Consider the following 21,149-nt stretch of genomic DNA (forward strand, 5'->3'; position numbering starts at 1 on the left):
TTAGTAAGAATACACAAGTGTTCTAGCTGCAGTGTTATGTTATCATCTTATTTTCCTTATTGTGAATAATAGAATGCATTTTATGTGTTAAAATGTGACTGCACGTTGCACGTATTTATGATTGACTTAGTTGACTTTGGATTTGGCAAAATTGGGAAATGTTTAGGAAAAATTAAAATCTCAAGAGATTTGTTCATGTGTGTTTGTGTGCATTTAGGTATGCAGAACCTGTAGTCATTGCTTGGATCAAATTTCTCCACAGGAATAATGAAACACACTTGTTTTCTGATTGCCTAGAAACTACCTTTTTTTTTTTTTTGGTACATCTCTTTATATATATTCATCATTATGATAATGCTATTCAGCTTGATTTTAATTTTTTTCATATTCATAAAATGAGTTAAAGTTGATTAGTGGGTGTCTCCAAATAGGTATCGGTGAAGAATATTGGATAACCTGTGATGTCATGTAAGAGGAACATGCTTTGATGTTCTCAAAATGTAGCTGTTAAACCATGACTATTAAAAAATAAATCAGGTTTTCATGAGTATTTAGATTTTAAATCTATTCTTTTACAAATGTGTATAGGAAGAAATGACTGGGGAGGTAGCAAACCATTTCAGATGAATTCTGGCTTCAGTGCATGGAAAATTTTGGCATATTACTACTGTAATGCATCTTTTGGTTTCTGAAAAGGCCCTCAAAGCTCTGTAATTAAATGCAATTTGATGTTGCAGTTCACTTGTCTATTTTCCGAACACTTGAGTCTAATGTAGACAAGTTGCATTACTTTATTTGTTTGTTTTTTTTTTTTTTCTGAGAGCTAAATAGCATTTTTCAAATGGATTCTTCACATCTGACCTACTGTCATCAGAAAAAAAAAAAAGGCAGACAACATGTTGGTACAGCCTATTTAGATAAATGACGGGGTAGTATATCTGTATATGTCGCGGTACTAATGTGAAAGACCAAGCAACAGTTCATGCTATATTGTTCTTGTTGTATTTAGGAATTGCGGGGGGTGGGGGGGGTTGGGATAACTGACAAAACCTGCAAATTCACAGCAAAAGCTTAAAAGAAAAAACTTTTTGGAAAGTTTATTTTAAGACATTCCGTGTGTAGGAAGGTTTGAAAACATCAATTAAGCAGTCAGTGACTAAACAATCTAACTTCTATTTAAAACACTGGTGATTGATTTACATTGTTACCCTAAAAGCATCTGTTTTATGAAAAAAATATTTATTACCTGTGTGTTAAATAGTCAGGATTGTGAGATATATTTGCATAGCTTGAAGGGGCATAATGTTAATTTTGTGGATGAGCAAGATAAGATGTTTGTTCCTGGAGTGTTCGTGAGAGGTTGCTCACAATCTCCTAAGACTAATGTATGTGCTTAACTTTAAGAAGATGAATGATCCAACTAAATTTACTGGGATTACTGATCTGTCTTTATTTAGCCCTCAGTTTAAAAAAACGTACATAAAATTACTGCTGTTCTGATTATATTACATCAAAAGAAAGAGAGAAGTATTTGTATGTGAATTATACCTTCTGTGACTAACATTGAAGTATTCTATAAACTATTCACAATGGGATGAACTTTTTGGTGCAGTTACAGTGTGCTGCCTCTAGCCAATTTCATCATTTTTCTGTAGATCAAATACTAAAACCCAGATGGATCAAAACCCAAGCACAAACTCCAACCCAAGATGAACAGACCAAGTAAACCAAAAGCCCAGACTTGAAACTTTTATTTTTTTTTCCTGACATATGTTCATTTTCCAAAGACATTATTGGACTGAACAATATTAAATTAATTTTGTTAACTGTGAAGCCACTAAAAAAAAAGGCCTTGTCTGTGACTTGCCTTGTGCTTGGAAGGGGACATCTTAGTGTTTTCTCCCACTGTAGCAGTGTGTTCTTGGCTCCTTCCTATATGCTCACAGCACTGATTATACATCTGTGCCTGAAGTAAAGTCGGGTTGCTGATCTTATGGGGAAATTAAGCCTTCCTCTCTCACTTCTTTACCCTCCCTGGCCCCTCCCACAGATTCCAGTAGCTTAGCTTCCAAGTTGAATATAACAGAAGGGTGGTGATAGGAAATGGTGACCTTGAAATAGGATTGAGTGGCAGCACTGGAAAGTTCAAAAGCAGAGTGATAACTCAGTGGTACTTGTATGATCATTCTTGTGTGATAGCTGATGATAAATCGATTTCTTGCAACATTTTAACTGTCATGCAAATGTTAATTACAACTTGTCCAGCTGTGTCTTACGCAATTACCTACTTGTGTTAGGCAAAGTGAGTGGGAGGGTGGTTATTTTTGCAGAGTATAAGATGTAAGGCTTTCCTTCCATTGGTAATGTGATAGGGCAGCTACTGGAAACAAGCCAGTATAAACTGAAACGGATGGACCACTGAATCAAATGTAGGTCTCCACATTTCACATATTTGAGGTAAAAGTTTTTATTAGAAAGTTAAGTGTTGTAGAATACTATCAGCTGTGGTGTTTTATTATATTTTTTAATTATTTTTTTAACCAAGTGACTGCACTTCTGTCAGTGCTTCTAGAAGTTTAGTCTTATTATACTTTTTAAAGTTACAGGTAATTCTTGATAAACTGTCTGTATCTACTAAATTTTTTGTGAGGAGAATGATGCCTGTTTTCTAGTGGCCTTGCCTTAAATAACAATTGCCAGAGAGAAACATAATATTTCAATGCAGTGACTGCAAGAAGAAGGGTAAACTTTTAATACAGCTTCACCTTAAATACAATTCTTACAAAGTAAAGGTGGTTGTGCATTAGGAGTAAACACCATTAATGTCCTCATCTGCATCAAAGTTGTGGTGCAAGATTTTCTAGATTGTCTAGTTGAAGTTGAACTTGCAGTTAAGTTTTATCCCATATAAGTGAAAACGTTGGGAAAGATTGTGTTTAAATTCTTCTGTCAGCTTCCTCTGTCTCATTTAGATGAAATGTGTGTACCATTATTAGAAAAGAATATCAGAAAAGTGGATAGTAAGCTGTGTGACAGACAGCCAAGTTCCTTGACTTCAGTTATTTTTGCTGTCTTCCAGATAGGGACATTAGTAACTACAGTAAAGTTACAACTTTATGCAGCATTGGTGGTTCTTAAATAACTACTTAAAAAATTGTGTCATAATTATTTAGCCTTGATTTGAAGAAAAGTACCAAGAAAAATTACTGAAAGCAAAAATCATTCATTTGTCCATATGAGAGGGGGATGCTTGCGGAGAAAAAGTACAGTCCTTCCAGTTCATAGTTGTCATTACATAGAGTTATTAATAAATACGGCTGCTCAGCAAGATGATCTAAAAGAGCCTGTCTGTATTTGATGTGTTAACAGCCCTATTCTAGCAAATAGTTATTTTGTAAACTGTAAACTTTTGCTGATACTGCTTAAATAAAAAACTTAAAGGTTAAAAAAAAAAAACAAACAACCTGCATGGAAAGTGTCAGAAATACTTTTGCTGTTTATAACATTTTTTTTGCAGTATGTCTAATCACAGCACAATTTTTTAAATCTTATTTTTTTCAAGGCCAAGTGTCTCTCTTCTCTCCCAATGTAATCAACACAAGATTGGTAGAAGAGCTGAGGTGTGAATTGAGGTTTAAGCACTCGTCTTTTTCCTTTTAGGAAATAATCAGATTTTGGAAATTAGGTTTGAGTGAACTCTATCTCTCTCTTCTGTTATTTGTTTAAATACAGTATCAGAGTCTAGAAAGATGGGTTTTCTGTTTAAAAAGGCCCGTTTGGCATTACTTCCTCCTTTTATATCTGTTTATATCATCTTCATATTCTGAAATTCAGTTCTTTAACAGAAATGCTGGGATTCAAGATTATCAATGTTTGTGTCTGGAGCCCACATAGTTTGTTCTGTCAATATCTGAGGGCATAGTTATTACAAAATTAAGAATATACAAGATGTGTCAGGGTGATCGATTGGGAAGTTTTTTTAAGTGCTACTATTTTATACCTTTAGAGCTTTCATCAGTTTACAATATGCAGATGTGGTAATGGTTAAGGAATTTACTTGTCCAGCTTATGCACATTGTCTATAAAGTCTGTTACTAGATTAATGTGATTTTAAAAAGTGAGCATATCACAACCATGGCATTCTGTCATGAATTCTGAGTATTTATATAAAAAGGAAGCCTTTTAATTTTATTTTGTTTTCTTGGAGCCAACTGATAGAATTTCTGTCAATTTCTAATATTTTAGGAATGTTATGAATTGCAATCGGTCTGTTGATGGAAATATTTCTGTCTCTGTTGTATTTGGCTAGGAATTGCTAGGTCTGTTCTTGGAGTGAATGGACATTCATGCTCAGTGAAAACCTGAAGTATCCTGCTAACAAATGTTAGATTAAAACCGGGGGCGGGGGGGGGGGGGGGTGGGCGGGAAGGCAGCAATTGTGTGGTTTTTGTGTTTTTTAAATTGAGCCAGAATAGTCTGCAGATTCATTCCAGCTTTTAGAAACTTCTTTCCAGTTCAGAGCAGACTTGGAAGAGAATGAATATTGGCATCAGCCCACATTCTGAGATACTTCCTTGCAGTGAGTGCAAGTACAAAGTCCTGCTTCAATTAGTTAAGTCTAATTTTATGACTGTAATACTAAAGTCATTGCAGGATAAAACTGTGTATACAGGGTAGGGTGAGAGAGCAAAATTAATTGCTACATGCAATACACTTAAGAAAAGTGTCAGTGCACACAGGAAAGTTTATATCTTTGTAAACTGTGGCAAGGTAAAGTAATGTTTTTCAGAGGAGTTTCCAAAGAAGTTTGAGCAGATACTTCTTTGTTTCACAGAGAAGTGATGTTTGCACCACCACAGCAGAGACTTCCTTGTACTGAACTGATGGTTGTTTTTTTTCTGTTTGGAATTTTGGTAAGAAGACTGGCTTAAGATTTGTCACTTGAAGAGGCAAAGTGCGATGCCTTAACACTGAGAATATTTTTGCCTTTAAAAAAGGCAAAACCTAAAAAACTTGGCTAATAAACTAAATGTTGTAATTAGAGATTCTTTTTCCTCCAATTTCTCCACATCCTCAAGTAGGGCCTTCATTTGTTGGTTGGGAATGATACGAATGTTGTGTAAATTTTGAATGTGACCTCACTGCTATAGATGAAATACCTGAAAACTTGAACTTGTCTTCTAGCCAGTGTTGGGATTTGAACAAGATAGTGTTTACGTCCTGGTTAATGATGCTGTATGTCTGCTTATACATCTGGTGACAGTGTTACCGTCCCACTCTTTCTGCCACTTTGCAAAACTTTTTACTTTCTTGTAGGAAGATGTTTTATAGGTGCCATAAATTACCTTGTCAGTGAGGGGTTTTTTCCTTATTCAATGGACTAAAGATTAGTCTATGGAACTTTAGACTCTGCAAAGGTAACTGACGAGGTGGATTCTTAATTAACTTACTAAATGATTTTTGTTCAGAATTAAGTTTATGCAAAACTTTAACAGTCTGTTTTTCCCCATAAATTGTTTTTGGCATTGTTTAGTGTATTTTTTAAAACAAATTAGCTGTAGAATTTTTTATTAGCCATTTTGGTATTTTTATTAACTATTATGGTACTTGCTAGAGCTTCATGTGATTTGGGAAGTTTTAAATATCAAGAAATCTTTTCAACTGGAATAATAAATTGATAAACCATTTGGCTTTTTTACATGAATAGTTATTAATATGCTAGCTAGCTGTTTCCCTTCTCAAGCCACAAAAAGCTGTTATTACCCAGATGGGTAGAAAAGGCTGTGCTAAGAATTAATTTTCTAAACTGCTATTCATTCATTATCATTGTTTCCAGAGACTGACTGTAAATTTTTGTTTGTCCAGCTCTTGCCAATCTGTGTGCATGTAGCTCTGCATCCAGCCAGACATATTTAACCTTCAGCAGGTGGCTGCCTGCCCACTGTGGGGGAGATACGCACATATGGGGGTGAGCATACACTGGTTGTGTAGAACTCAAAGTTTCATAACATAACTTGCATTAGAACCATTCCTAAAAAGCATGGTGGGTGTAGACTGTTACCGAGGAATCATGTGTGATGATTCAAGCACTTTAAATCAGGTGTAAAAACAGTTAAGTCTTCACCTGTATAGACAATTCACTAACTAAAGTCTTTGTAAATCAACCATTTAAAAACACTCACTCACTGTCTTTACTAAAGCAACAGTAATAGCTGTTGTCAAGTTTTCTGCTTCTGTGCCTTAAAGTAGAGCAACTTTTGAATTCTCAATGATGTAAATTAATTTAGAAACATGGTTTGCCTTGTTTTTTGCACATGTAATGCTCTCAATAGCTGAAACATGAAGATGTTGAAGGTTTTGTTCCTTTATTTTCCAAAAAGTACTACTGAAGAAACCATTTTAGCAGCAACTATTAAAAATGTAGCCCCAAAGCTGTGTAAAAATACTTTACCTTGTGTGTATCAGTGATTTGTTCTAAGGATATTTAATTAATAGAAGAAGTCTGTAGAGTATTTAAGATTTTTTTCAGCAAAATGTTTTTATTACTTTCCAAGGAATGGCAGGAAATGGGGGTGGTTGAATACACTTCTCCATTGTCTCATTATTGCATCTTGCACCGTATTTGGAGCCTAAATATTTTTTTCTTCTAACACAAAGTGTTACTTTCAGAGCCAGTTCTTTCCCTGTAAGGAACTCAAATAAGTACAAATAATTATGACTTCATGCTAAAAATTCTAGCAATTCATTTAAAAGTTGCTCTTTCATTTTGGGGAAGTCAGGTTAGAACTGAACAGCAGGAGAAGCTTAATGTTGGGAAAGCTGAGAGAATTTGAGTTGGGAGAAAAAGAGCAAGCCCTTACAGTAGGCTTGTATTTACTAGTTCTCTTAACCCTTATTTAAATGGCATTTCATTAAATACAATTAGGTAGGCTTTTTAATATCTGAATGACATTAAATAAAAAATACACTTTGATCTTCAATTTAAGAACTGCAGCTTCCCCAAGTACCTTGTATTCTACCTGTTAGAAAGAAAGAAAGAGAAGAAAAACACCTGCCATTGCTAATCTTTCCATGTTTGGGGGTTTCTTGAATTGCAGAGGCAATGGGAGATTTATCTAAATGCTCAGTGTTAAGAGCTTTTGTTCACAGATTTAGTTACATTAACAGATGCTGTGCTGTTAGGAGTGAAGTAATTGTATTTATTTGGACATAAAACTGATCGGTTGTTGGCATGTGTGGTTTTTTTGTCACAATTCTTGCAAAAGAGTTACTTGAAGCTTGGCTTTAAGGGTAGCAGATGCTGGTGTGGCAATATAGATGAAACATTTTTTCCTGCTTCCATTGACAGAGCAGATTCTTTGTTTAAAGGTCAAAGTAACTAGTAAGGCTGACTCAGGCAGATGTGGACTACATGAGCACAGTGTACTTTTGATTGCACGCTTATGGCACCGTACTAAGGATTCCTTTTTGGAATCAATTAATTTGATGTAATCACAGAGAATTAATTAAAATGCTGACATTTTGGAGCTTCAGTCATAATAATGTGAGTGGAAAAATACATACTTCACAGATGGTAACGAATTTGCTGAAACTATCTTATGAAACTGAAATTGTTCAAATATTCTTGCAAACTACTTTTATCAAAGGTATTTAAAGAAAAAGAAGTTTGCCCACATGGAGACGTGAAATTTCTCTTCCTGCAAAAGAGGTCTTTCAAACCACGTTATTTCCATTCTGTCGTTACAATTTGGTTCAGGCCCAGCTGGCAGCCAAGCCCCATTCAGCTACTCACACAGTTGCCCCCCATCCCCTGGTGGAATGAGAAGGAGAACTGGGAGAAAAATAAAGCAAAGCTCAGTGGGTTGAGATAAAGAGAGAGTTTACTAGAACAACAGGAAGAGATGCCATGACCTGCCTGGCCCTGACTAATGATGCGGAAGATGAGAGATTGCCTCTTAGCGGTCACAAGCTCAAACCCTCCCCTTTGCTCATCTTGCATATAGTGGGCCCTGACTATCAGCATGGTGTCAGATACCTATTTGGGTTCAGGTGGCTGTCTTGGCTATGCCCCTTTCTAGCTTCTTGTGAAGGAAAACAAAGCAACACAACACAAAACAAAAACCCAAACAACAACAGTAAAAAGGTATAAGGAAACCAAAAGCTTAACCCTATCCTAGCCAAACCCCAGACACATGGTTGTGTACCTCAGTCAGTTAGAACAGGTGTTTATGCATTACAGAACCCTTTTTCCTCAGTTTTGATTGTCTGGTTACAAGATTCAGTTGTAACACTGGTTCTTGATAGCCCGGAATAATTTCACCTTGCTTGGGAGTATACTATTTGGATCTGTATATCCATATGGGTTAAAAGACACATCTCCAAATACCTGAGATTTTATAAGCATTTCTTCAGCCTCCAGGGTGCTGCTTTGCAGGTAGTGACACAAGAGATTTGGAGGAATTAATCCTGTGTGATGTATATTTTAATCCATGAAATCCATGACTCTGAAAGATAACCAAGCCAAATCATTGGCTTCTTGGAACTTGAAGAAATGGAGTCTCATTTACTGTTTAAAAATCAGTCCCTGATAGCTAGTTTACATAATGGGATAGTATTTCCTGAGGCAGTTGTGTTTTGCAATTTTCTTCTGAAATGCAAGACAAACATATTAATAATTTAAATCTTATATAAGTTATCATCTGTGGGTGGCAGATCAACTAACCTTGTATTTTTTTCTCATTTTTTGCTGTAATCCTTCATGGTCACCATGGTTCTCTTCTGGAAAGAGTACGTCTGTCCACTAATTCCAGAATGTCAAAGATTGTCTTGGCCTGACCTTTGCTAGCATGTCCATTGAAGTGTTGTCTCCATTAAAGAACAACAGATAGGAATTTTTTTGGTTTTCTGTAAAATGATAATGAAATTAGGGCACCTCATACGAACCAAGACAGGAAAGAGATTGTGGTATCTTTGTTGACTCAAACTTAATGTAAAACTGCAGCTGCTTTGATTTCTTCCAAGTCTTAGCAGTCAAGCACTGGTGTTGCCCAGGCTGTGCTGGCTTGATGCTGCTCAGACCTCTTGAGGCTTGCTGCTAAAAGGTTGCTTTCCAGTGCTTCATTCCTATTTTGTTGAGGTGAAGCGCTGGTATGCCCAAGCACCTTTGACTCACAAGGGAATCCTGTCTGTGAAGATAGTTAAATGTCATATACCTCTCAACCTGAGTTGAATCAGATTTACTGATTCGCTCAGGCAGAATAAAGTGCACAAAGCACTGAAGGTCCTGTTGTCTACATTTTTATTTTTCCACAAAAGCTTCTCTCTATTGATTTACTCCATTCAAATATATATCACCAGTCCAGGTTCTAGCATTGGTCCTGCCAAAGTATGTGGTGTATGGGAGCACGTGGTCTGATGTCCCACCACTGCTGTTCAGTTCAGTTTTATATTCATCCCTCGTTAGGGATGACTGTCTTTGAAATTTTCATTTCTTGACAGAACTCAGAAGGTTCTGATGTGGAGATTTTGCATCATTTGTGAGTGTTTGAGACATAGGAGAAGCTAAAGGGAGTCCTCATCCCTCCCTCACTTTTACCAAGTTCCATCTTTGCTGTTCTTCATCCTCTGCTGAGCCAACAGCCCTCAAACAGTATTACACAGTAACTCTTCTATTTATTGGGAGACATTTTGTTTCAACTGTAGCATTTCTCTTTTATTTTAGAGGAAGCCCACATATGAAGGGAAGCCCACATTATAAGGAAGAACAGTGTGCTCCTTCATTGAATCTAGCAATGAAAAAAGTGCTGGACTTGCAAGCCTCTATCACAAGGTATGCTCACTAATCATGTTGTAAGGATTTTTCTGTGTAGTAGTTACTTGTTGAAAAATGAAGGGGAAACTGGATGGAAAAAAAACCCTTCTAGTAAGTTTTTAGACTTTTTAAGGACTAATAGTATGTTGCTACTCATAGGTATGAGAAGGTGAAAAATTAGATTGCCATTGAAGAAATCTTTCATTTGTGGTTGGCTATACTGGTATTTTTGGTATATGGAGGTATTTAGCACATGTGTGTTCAGTTTTACTAAATACTACTATAAATGTGTTTGTCCTTGGACTCAAAGTATGGATTAGGGATTTCATGGAGAGGTAGGTACATAAAAGCAAAACTGTACATAGCATTTCAACATGTCTCCAGCTGCCTACAGAGGGTCCCTATCTGTCTTCAAAACCTTTTTTTGTTTACCTTATCCATTTTTTGGCAAAAGTTGTAGTCTCTGAAAAATAATCTTTTAACATGCTACATAAATGTGTGTGAAAATGTGGGACAGGATGAAAAGGTAATAAAGGGCAATTAGGGAAGAGGCCCCATGGGAGAAGCTGGATGTTGGAAGAAATGCAGTATATACTGGAAAAAAGCTTTCCTCGCAAGCTGCAAGTTGTTATTGTATGCAAATAGATTAAAAAGAGTTTGCAGAATTTTGGAATTGTCAGAGGAAATAATTTAGAAGTCTAATTTGTGCTTTGTGTGAATTAGTTAAGATGCCAGGTTAGGAAGTGTATTTACAGCCTAGGCAATATTGGTAGTTTTCTAGGATAGATGAATAATTGATTGTTGGGAACAACATCTGTTGAGTAAAAAGTATTAAAATGATCTTCAGCAGTTTGTATGCCAGTTAAACAATTGCTCTAACAACACAGAACTGTTCATGAACTTAGATTCCTGGAGAGAAATAGACGTATCTACCATCTTTTGTCAGCTTGGAACCTTTACTGTCTAGAGGACTTAGGTACTTATTTTGTAACTTGATGTAAGTTCTCAAAATTTTTGTTGATACAAGAGAAGTAATACAGTCTTTGTTACATTAATTCATTTTTCTGTGGCATTGATTTGTGAGGTTTGCACTCTTTTAGAGAATGACAAATACATTTGTTAGTTTGCAGTCCATGTTAGAGGATCTACTTGTTGCTACTGCTGATGGATTTCTCCATCTTGTTCATTGGGATGGTATGACCAACGGAAGGAAGGCCATCAACCTATGTACAGTTCCATTCTCCGTGGATTTACAATCTTCTCGTGGTAGGTTTTTGTTTTTTTCTGTAGCTTATGATAGTTATTGCCAAAATAATATCTAATATATTATCTCTATTCCCAAGCAAAGTTTCAAGCATTTACAGAAGTGCCTTTTGTAAAAGGGAACAAAATACTATTTTTAAATTTAGTGTTTTTTCTGTGAAGTAAGAAGTTAAAAAATGAAATGTCTGTTGTCTTGCAATACCACTGTTCACATATGTTTAAATTACCGATATTTTTCTCAGCAGGCTCATTTTTGGGCTTTGAAGATGTTTACATAAGAGATATGGAATACTGTGCCACGCTTGATGGTTTTGCTGTTGTTTTTAACGATGGCAGAGTTGGTTTCATTACACCAATGTCAAGTAGATTCACTGCTGAGGTACGTTTCATTTAGTATTTCTAGTATGCACTCTACAATACATGTGTTTTCTTTGATCTCTGCATTTCAGTTATCTATCTTCTTTTTAAATTCTGTTCAGCTGCAAAGAAATTAAAATTTAGCACTGCGCAAGCACTAATGGAAGTCTAGGGCTGGTACCTGTCTATGGGAGAGCATAATTGATAGTGGATTTAATTTTTGTTTATTGCTTCAAAATGTCCGTATGGTTCTGAGGTCTTCATACTGCCTCTGTGACAGACTTGCTGTTACTAGTTAAAAGTGATGGGGTGATAAGAAGTAGTTTCTCCCATAGTAAAGTGTCATGGGTGCTACTTCTAGCATTTAGCCGTAATCAGGTCTCACTCTTCTCAGTGACAAGCACGCTTCGGAATTTCTTTCAAAGAAATCTCTGGGTCAGGTGTTTTCTTACCTGTAACTCAGCTTATAAAACTGTGCTACATTTTGTCATTAGGTGCCTTTATTTCGATGACAGAAAACCCAGAAGGATTTGTTTAGTTTGTCTCAAAGTCCTTCACACACTTGAAATGTCTACAACTTCAGCTGCTGCAAATGGGAATTTATTTTCCTGTTTTGTGTTCATCCTTAGTAGCAGCTACTAATTTTTTTCTAATGCAGTATCAGGGATATTCCTGCCTTACAGGAACTGACTTCCTTTAATTTTTCAGAATTCTTATAGTTTCCTTCCATACTGGCATTTTCCCATAATTTTTATCAAGAACAATGAAATGAGTTTTACATATACTGGATTTTGTTTATCTGAGGCATGTCAATTAATCTTGACTTTTGCAATGGAAATTTCCTAAGGTGATGAAGGTCAGCAGGCAGATCTGCAATATGGTGTATAGGGGTAAAAAATGGGTAGAAGCTGACCGCAATGAATGAAAGTGTAATTTAACCAAAAATTCTGTGAATTCCTTTCTTTATAGCAGCTCCATGGCATTTGGGCACAAGATGTGATTGATGGAACTTGTGTGGCAGTAAATAACAAATACAGGCTTATGGCATTTGGATGTGCCAAGTAAGTTATGTAAGGCTGGTTCACTGAGGGGGGAAGTTACTTCATTACAAAGTAACTAATTTCTTCTTACCAAGTTGTGTTGCAAAAGCAGTAAAGGTACATATGGTTAGTCTTCTTAGACTGCATAATCTGTTCTGTCAATAAGGTAGGGAAGAGTAAAGGAATGAACTGCAGTTGAAATTGATGCTTGTTTTTTTAGCTCTGGAAAAAAAAAACCAAAAAGGTAGCTGGTCCAGTAGCAAGGATTGGAAAGTGCTGCTGTCCCAGTTAATCTCAAAGTAGAATTATAAAGTGATTTTCCAGCAGTTAATAATCTTGGACAAGAATCAGCACTTGGCACCCAACTGCAAAAATGCTCTGTGTAGTGTTGATTTGGTTAGGAAGAATGCTGCTTGTTGGACTAACAGTAAATATTTATAAATTAAATGTTGCAAAAGTGCTTTTAGTTGTATCACAGTACAGTAGAGGTTGGAAGGGACCTCCAGAGATCGAGTCCAACCCCCTGCCAAAGCAAGATCACCTAGGGTAGTCCACACAGGAATTCATCCAAGTGGGTTTTCAACGTGTCCAGAGAAGGAGACTCCACAACCACTCTGGGCAGCCTGTTCCAGTAGTTGTGGTATGCTTACTGCTCTTTGAAGACAGTTGCTCTTGTGTAATAGTGCCTTATCTGGTCTGGGGTGGACTTTTTTTTTTAATTCTATTGTATTTGGTTTTTAGAGCATTTCAAAAGATCTGGGTAGTTTACTTGTCAACTGTCTTCTTAAGAAATAGTGTTCTTGGATGTAATAACAATGCATTATTTGTTGCCTCTGAACAGGAGTAGGTACTATTAATTCATTGATCTTGATAAGCATCAGTGCACTCATAATGAATTTTTAACACTGAGTGAATACAGACTTCCCTCATGGGTGGTCTTGCAAGTGGAAGCCAGAAATCCATTTTCAGAAATGTAAATAGTTTTATTTCATTAGTGGTTATAGGGCTGGTGTTTTGAGTCCTCCACTGCCTTCTGGCAAGTATCTTGTAAATTTGTTCCATAAAGTTCTTTGAGTGTTACTTGACACAATGTTTCTGCTCTGGATAAATTTGGTATTGCTGAGAAGAATGCTGCTTTTTTTATAGCACTGATGAGAAATCCAAATGGTCTGTAGTCTAAAGTATGTGCAATCTCTTGCAGCGGCTCTGTGCAGGTTTATACAATAGATACCACCACTGGCGCCATGCAGTTTTCTCATAAATTGGAGCTGACACCAAAACAATATCCTGGTGAGCTACTTTATTAAAATTTTCTGGTTTTAGAGTACTAAAAAATATTTTTGTCCACATGTAGTCTTGGAATTATTAGTCACCTGAGAATGAAACATTATTGTCAAAACTATACTGAATAGAGGTGTCAATTACCTTGAAACAACTGACATGGAAGGTACAGGAAAAAAAACCCAAACCTGAATAATCCAGCACCCTGTCTGAACTGCAGTGAACAAAAGCTTAGTTGAAATTTTCTTGTAGTAGTGATGAGTATTGCAGGCTTGAGAGTGAAGAACACAAAAAGTGGTTAAATTGCATCGACTGAAAATGTATGCCTACTAGGTTGCATTGAAAAAAAAAATCAAATCTCAGAGTAGCAGTTTTATAATTGTGCAAAATTCCAAAAGGAGAGGTTTCAAGGGTGAATATAAAATCTTCTTTTGTCCTAAAAGTCACTTCACCAGAATTGCAGTTCTGCTGTTGTGCCATACCACAGTGTATTTCTGGTCTGCTTTCTTATATTCTTAGTTTCATATGAAACCAAACAGTATTGGGAAGAAAATGAGAATTAATCTTTTGCTGCTTACTGATTTTGAGAGGGTCAGTTTGATGAATTAAAAAAAAAAAATCCAGTATTTATTTCCATGTAATTTTGTTTCTTTTGGTGAAGTAAGTTGAAGAACACTTGATGTTTTTAACATGGTATTTTACGGTCTGTTTTTAAACAGATATTTGGAATAAAACAGGACCTGTTAAACTAATCAGATGGTCACCTGATAGCTGTGTTGTGATGGTGACCTGGGATTGTGGAGGCTTGTCCCTATGGAGTGTTTTTGGTGCTCAGCTTATTTGTACTTTAGGTGGTGATTTTGCGTGAGTATCTTTAATGAAATTGTAAAATGTTTTATTAGAAAGTGTTACTTACTTTGTTTTTCTAATTAAAAGCATTCGATTAGAAACTAATAAAATTAGCCTCTAAAAATATTGTTCTGTTATAACCTTTGGATATTGGAATAATTTAATAATATTTAGGACGAGATAATTTTGAATATAAATGAAAATATATTATTTTCTTTTTGTGTGGCCTTTTCGGCCACGGATAAAAGTTACCCTAAATAGGGTAATATTAAATATGCAAATATTAAAATTCTCTCAGTGCCAGAATATATTTGCTGAAAACGTGCTAACATCCATAAAGCACAATTCAACCAGTTTATGCTAGACATCTGACAAATGTATTGCTTTTTGTGGGTTGTCATGGATAAAACAGGCTGTATAATTTGAGGTGGGACTCAGTATGAAACCATACGACAGTACAAAAATAGGAAGACAATTTCTCATTTTGAAGTTATTTTCAAACTCAGACTTGTTTCGGTTCTCTTTTTAAGGTATCAGTCTGATGGTGCCAAAAAGGATCCTCTAAAGATCAGTTCTATGGTAAATATGATGTAAAAATACTGTGATAGGATGGCTGTTAATTTTTTTAATTGTTTGTTTTCTGAAAATGTGTTCTGTCTTTAAAGAAGAAGATATCTTTACTACATTTCCCAACACAAATGTTGTATTGAGTGAAGAGAGAAAAGAGGATGGACAATTTTGTTTTTTTTGGAGGATCAGTATTTTTTCATACCTGATTCTGTTTGTAGAGTTTCTGTTAGTTCCTTTATGCTGCAAACTAGAAAGTCTTACTTAATTACATGGATGTCTTGCATAGGTACTTTGCATTTAATTAATAATTTTACATAAAAAAAGAAAGTAAGTTGAGTTAGATTCTTACTGTTCCTGGTGGATTTTACTCTTATGGTTACTTAAGGTTCCTATGATGTTACATTTTAGAACACCAAACTGTTTTAGTGGGTTTTTTTTTATTTGGTTGGTTGTTTTTTTTACCAGACTCCTGTCTCTTGTAAGGTACATTTCTGTAGTTCTTGTTTTCTGAAAATACATAGTGTTGGTTTGGGGGGTTGATTATTGTTATTCTTTTACATTCAGACCTGGGGATCAGAAGGGTATCATCTGTGGGTTATTGAGGGGAATTCTTCAAACATGAGACCTGAAAGAGACGCAAATAATGAACCTCACCAGTTTGGTATTCTGCAATTTCATTTCATTAAGAGTGCACTCACTGCTAATCCATGTATGGTAAGTTCTTGCTGATGAATATATTCTTACTTTAGAGGATATTTCTAGTATTCAGGTAACCTCTGAGTTATTTTCTTAAGTTTTAAGTCAGTTTTGAAGCCATTAGACTGGTCTTTTTGTCATAAAGTCTTTGAAATGGTACTTTGGAAATATTGCTATGCAGTACTGTAACATAAAGCCTACTAGTGAATAGTGGTACAAAACCTGAGAACTGCCTTTATATTTGTTTTTTCTATGTTAGAACCTGTTAATTTATTGATTGGGTTTGCCTTCATTTTCTGTACATGGAGTTCAAGGTTGCTTTTCTTACTCTGTTGTTCTGTTTTTAATGTAGAGTAACCAGGAACAAGTCCTTCTTCAAGGAGAAGATCGCTTGTATTTGAACTGTGGAGATGCAACACAGGCTCAGAGTCCCAGAAATACTTCACCACACTCTGAACATAAGCCTGCAAGGGAAAGAGGCCCATTTTCAGATGGCAGTTTAGATTCTCAGGGTTTAAGCACTTTACTAGGACACAGACATTGGCATGTTGTACAGGTAATTGGTGGTTGTTGCCCATATATGCTCTGTGATTTCAAGAGCTTAAAGAACTGGGCTTTGCAGGTGATCTTATCACTCTTTGCCATACCCTTTTAATTCAGTATGAGATCATTGCCTCTTATTTCTTCTTGAGTTTCCCTGCTACAACTTTTTCTTATCGCCAGATGATAAAGATTTGCTGGCTGTCAAGAGCTGAGTTTGCATCCTAGCTCGTGAAAAAAACTGAATGTCTTTGAGTACAGGGAAGAATAGTTAAATTGATTTTTTTTTTGTTTTTTTTTATGCTTTGAAAGACAGAATATGTGCAACATGCAAGAAATAATTTAGGGATTTGTTCTGTTATTCAGGCAAATTGGTTTAAAAATATTCAACTAATTAATCGTCCTTTGGATTTTGGCTGTATTTTTCAAGCAACCTAAACGGACTAATATTTAGGGTTGAATAACTTTCTTGTGTTGATGGGAATTGTATTTAAAAAAAGAAATCCGAACTTCAAAAACCTTTAAGCCAGTATGTTCAAAAACCACAGACATTCTAAAAATTCCTTTAGAATATTATAATTAATCACTAATTTAATGATGCTTAATATAGTCATGTCATTTTGTTTCTCTGGTGTTTTAGATTCATAGTACATATCTAGAGAGCAACTGGCCAATAAGGGTAAGTTATTTTCAGAATGTGTTCTTTCTTCATTAAAATGGCTGGGGTTCCATAGCTGTCCTTTAGGATTGGATGAACTCTGTAAGAATAAGTAATTGTCCTAAATTAAACAAAAAACAGTATGTGTGGGCAGTAAAAGTAGAAAACATGAAGATACTTTAAAATTTTTGACTCTGACATTATAACATCTTGAGTTGTATACTTAAGAAGAAACTTATGTATATTATATATCCTACCTAAGATTCTGCAGTTTTTCTCTTTGAACAGTTTTCAGCTATTGACAAGCTTGGACAGAATGTAGCTGTTGTTGGCAAGTTTGGTTTTGCACATTATTCTTTACTCACCAAAAAATGGAAGCTGTTTGGAAACATTACCCAGGTGAGCAGTTAGGGAACTTTATCTGGGTATACTGGGAAGGTTGTGTTTGTTGGAATGTGACTCTTGGAGAATGTCTTTTTCAAATAAATGATCTGTTGACATACATGGGATTAGGGATGCTGGTTTTGCCTGTGTTTATCATAAAATGGCAGAAATATCTTGTGGCTTTGACACAATAATTTGTGTCTGATTATTAAAAAACTTCCAAATTTGTGTGCATATCTTCAGAAGCTCTCATATGTTGCAACTGAAAGTTTGTGTGAGACATATCTTTTTATGCCAAATTGATAAATTGTGGTAGACACAGAAAGCTAATTTGAGAGAGTTCAGGGATTACAGTGTCGTAAGGAATGGTGGAACTGTGAAATGGCTGTTGTCTGCCACATACCGGTCTTTAGTACTTTAGGTTTTGTTAGGCAACAGAAAACTTCATGTACATACAGCTTGTCTTGCCACTATGAGTAAAGAAGTATATAAAACGAACTACTTGTCTCTCGTTTGCTTGTGTTTTCAGGAGCAAAATATGATGGTAACAGGTGGCTTAGCGTGGTGGAATGACTTCATTGTTCTTGCATGTTATAATTTAAATGATCATCAAGAAGAGGTGAGGTAATTTTTCTTCAGAGTAAATAAATCATGTTTAGAATGTCTGATCTATTCTCAAGTAGTGTTATAAGTATGAGAAGCTTGATACATAGGTGTCTTTTGGCCCTGTTTATAAATTCTTTATTAATATGGAAGCAATTTTTTTTTGCAGAAAAGTATTGCTGCTATTAAAAAATACTTTCTGTAACTACTATGAATGTACTGATTGTTCTGAAAACTTTCTGACATTTTTGCATGTTAGCATGAAGCCTGGTTTGAGACGGTTACTGTATTTTGAGTTGCTTTTAAACTAGTGAGTAAAACCCCTTCCTTACTTTTGTTTTTCAGTAGTTCAGATTTGACCATACTGTTCTTTAACCACTTGGGATGAAATAATGTAATGCAACCAATAAAACATTTGAAATAAAAAGGTAGTAATTTGTCTTGCTAGAAATCCTTGGCAGTCATTCCATTAAAAGAAAAATAATTGAATGTGAAATTATTGTTAGTTTGTTGGTAAACTGCACCTGTGTTCACACTACTTCTCTTTTTTTTGTTGTTTTTTAATAGCTGAGAATCTACCTGCGAACATCGAATCTTGACAATGCATTTGCACACATCACCAAAGTGCAAGCAGACACATTACTACTGAGTGTCTTCCGGGACTTTGTGATATTGTTCAGAGCAGATTGTTCCATTTGCCTTTACAGTATTGAGAGAAGGTCTGAAGGGTGAGATTCAGTATTTAATTCTTTTGAAGTAACATACTTGTCTGAGTAAATTGTTATGATAATATAAAGTTGTTTGATAAGTTGTGGAGTCAGGTTTTACTTTTGTTAATATACGGAGAGGGAACAATTTGGATAGCTGATAGGTGGTGTCACTTGCACGCATGCAGATAAACACATGAGATCTGGAGACAGCAACTGTGATATGGATATTTCCAGCTGCTGCACAAGCATGTTCTAGCTGACAGGAAATTGAAAACTGAGTGTAAATAGAAGAAAAAGGTACTAAAAGGCACATCTTAGAAGATTTTTAATAAAAAGTGTTTCTAATATTAGAAGTAGGATTTGGTGAAGGGGCCAACAGAACAATGAAGATGAAGAGAGGAAGTGTGGTCTGTGGTGTGGTTGAAGGCAGCTATTTTGATGCAAGAGAAGTAGCAGTGTAAGAGCCAGATACTTTCAGATAGTTAAGATTAGTGAACCTAAAGAGGAGATAATGATTCCCAGTCAATTTTTTGAACTGCCTAAGTGAGTGATTTTTCTTTCAGTTGTGGCATCTTGGTTTCAGCAAGAAAGGACTTTTCAAAGTGTTTCTCAAAGAAAACTCCCAAAAAAATCCAGACCCTGAAACTGTCTCATTGATGGTTGAATAGAGTCTTATTCTGAAGTCTGTTATGTTGTCTTCTATCCATTCTGCATTCCCCCAAACTAATGTCAGGTTTATTTGGTACTGTGGAATAGATGTGTGGGCCTGTGGGATTCCTGGTTAAAGGGAAGGCGTATTGGTCTGTAGAGTAAACTGTTTGCTGAGGCCAAGCTGCTTATTTTCATTAGGTTTATTTCAAGATACTGATTTTTGTTAACTACATTTAGCAATTTTGAAATAATATTTATCTTTTCTTTCAGTCTTAACTCTACTGCCAGTATCCAAGTTCTTCAAGAGGTGTCCATGTCTCGGTATATTCCTCATCCTTTTCTTGTAGTGTCTGTTACATTGACATCAGTGAGGACAGAGACTGGCATCACCTTGAAGATGCCTCAGCAGGTAACAGGTGTATAGTGCTCAAAATTTAAAAGGTGCGGTGCCCAGATTTTTTAGCTTAGTCCTTACTTGGCTTTTAGAAGAATCACTGATGTATGATTACTTTATGTGGTAAAGTGCAGAACATATATTTTCTGATGTTTGTTATGTAGACATTTTGTGTTAATAGGGGGTGAAGTGTTGGAAATAAATTCCAAACTCTTGTATTTCATATCGTCTCTTGTCATCTTGTAAAGTCTGGGGCCAAATCTCGAAGGACTAATTAAACATAATTGTTTTGAGGGTGTGTCTCTCTATTGTGGATTAAAAGCTGAACACCAGAGCAGCCATGGCATTAGGAAACGCTTTTCTGGTAGCAACAGGTCACATTACTCAAAGAATAAATAGAAAAAGGGAAAAGATGGTATATAATCCTGTAAGGTCACTTCTAGTGAATTTCTTGCTACACTAAACTGCAGTTAGATAAGCTCTCCCAGTAGTTTTCTTAGGAGATAGGACAGAAGCCAAACACTGAATAAAGTGTGAAGTTGGAGCCCTGTCTTAACTCCAGGAAATTATTCAGGCCACTGAAGACACAGTGAAAAAATAATTTAGATTTTGTTGTCTGTGGTGTAAACAAACTACACTTTACTATTTGAGTAGCTGCAGCATGAAGCACGTATTCTGGTCAGAGCAGCTGCCTTAAGATATTTTGGAAGTTGTGTTGTCTGTGAGACAAGCCTGTAGGCATGTGAAGGTGTATATTTTTTTTTTTCACATACTAAAGCCACTCGTGGACTTGAAGGCAGTGGCAGAGAAATAAAAATCTGAAGGTTGATTGCTTCCTTCAGTTCATTCTATTTCTCACAATGCTGTACATGTGTCCCAAGACTTTGGTAAGGTGTTAGACAAGCATGTATAAAAGCCACATGCTTATGGTTCTGTAGTCCTGCTGTGAGACGGTGTCCTTATTCCTGAACTTTCTGACTGATAATGTTTCCTAATTTTGAGAAAAAGCTACTGGAACTTTTTAGAGCACTAGTAATATTTTAAACTTAGCTTCAGACTGAAGAAATACTGCTCCTTTTTTTCCTAAGAGTCTATATATCTTCAAACTTTGTCAATTCTCTGCATCAAAAGTATTACTGCTAGCACTGAATATGACACTGCACTGTAGACAAAACGTGTCTGACATAGTGAAGTGTGTCAGTTTTCCAGTGCTGTAATCATTAGTGACCTTAAACCCTGATGCTGCAAATTTGCCATACAAGACCTCTACGCGTGTATTTTAAAATTAAACTTCATGCACAGCATGGTATTAACTCCAATTAGTGATTTGGTTTAAAATTAA

General features: G+C 35.8%; 1 protein-coding gene across 2 annotated transcripts in view; it reads left to right on the forward strand.

Annotated features, from left to right (window-relative positions):
• RIC1 (RIC1 homolog, RAB6A GEF complex partner 1) overlaps positions 1–21,149 on the forward strand; it is a 46,532-nt gene that overhangs the window by 15,430 nt on the left and 9,953 nt on the right. Inside the window, exons 4-17 of one of the 2 annotated variants that reach the window (XM_054397410.1) lie at positions 9,722–9,829; positions 10,935–11,077; positions 11,317–11,453; positions 12,401–12,492; positions 13,673–13,761; positions 14,472–14,616; positions 15,132–15,180; positions 15,736–15,885; positions 16,220–16,423; positions 17,048–17,086; positions 17,354–17,464; positions 17,979–18,068; positions 18,620–18,780; positions 19,684–19,831. In XM_054397410.1, the coding sequence (XP_054253385.1) occupies positions 9,722–9,829; positions 10,935–11,077; positions 11,317–11,453; positions 12,401–12,492; positions 13,673–13,761; positions 14,472–14,616; positions 15,132–15,180; positions 15,736–15,885; positions 16,220–16,423; positions 17,048–17,086; positions 17,354–17,464; positions 17,979–18,068; positions 18,620–18,780; positions 19,684–19,831 (1,666 nt within the window). The remainder of the gene's footprint in view (positions 1–9,721; positions 9,830–10,934; positions 11,078–11,316; positions 11,454–12,400; positions 12,493–13,672; positions 13,762–14,471; positions 14,617–15,131; positions 15,181–15,735; positions 15,886–16,219; positions 16,424–17,047; positions 17,087–17,353; positions 17,465–17,978; positions 18,069–18,619; positions 18,781–19,683; positions 19,832–21,149) is intronic. The other variant, XM_054397412.1, reaches the window with a different exon arrangement.

The sequence above is a fragment of the Indicator indicator genome, chromosome Z, assembly GCF_027791375.1.
Source record: "Indicator indicator isolate 239-I01 chromosome Z, UM_Iind_1.1, whole genome shotgun sequence".
In the NCBI taxonomy this organism is placed as follows: domain Eukaryota; kingdom Metazoa; phylum Chordata; class Aves; order Piciformes; family Indicatoridae; genus Indicator; species Indicator indicator.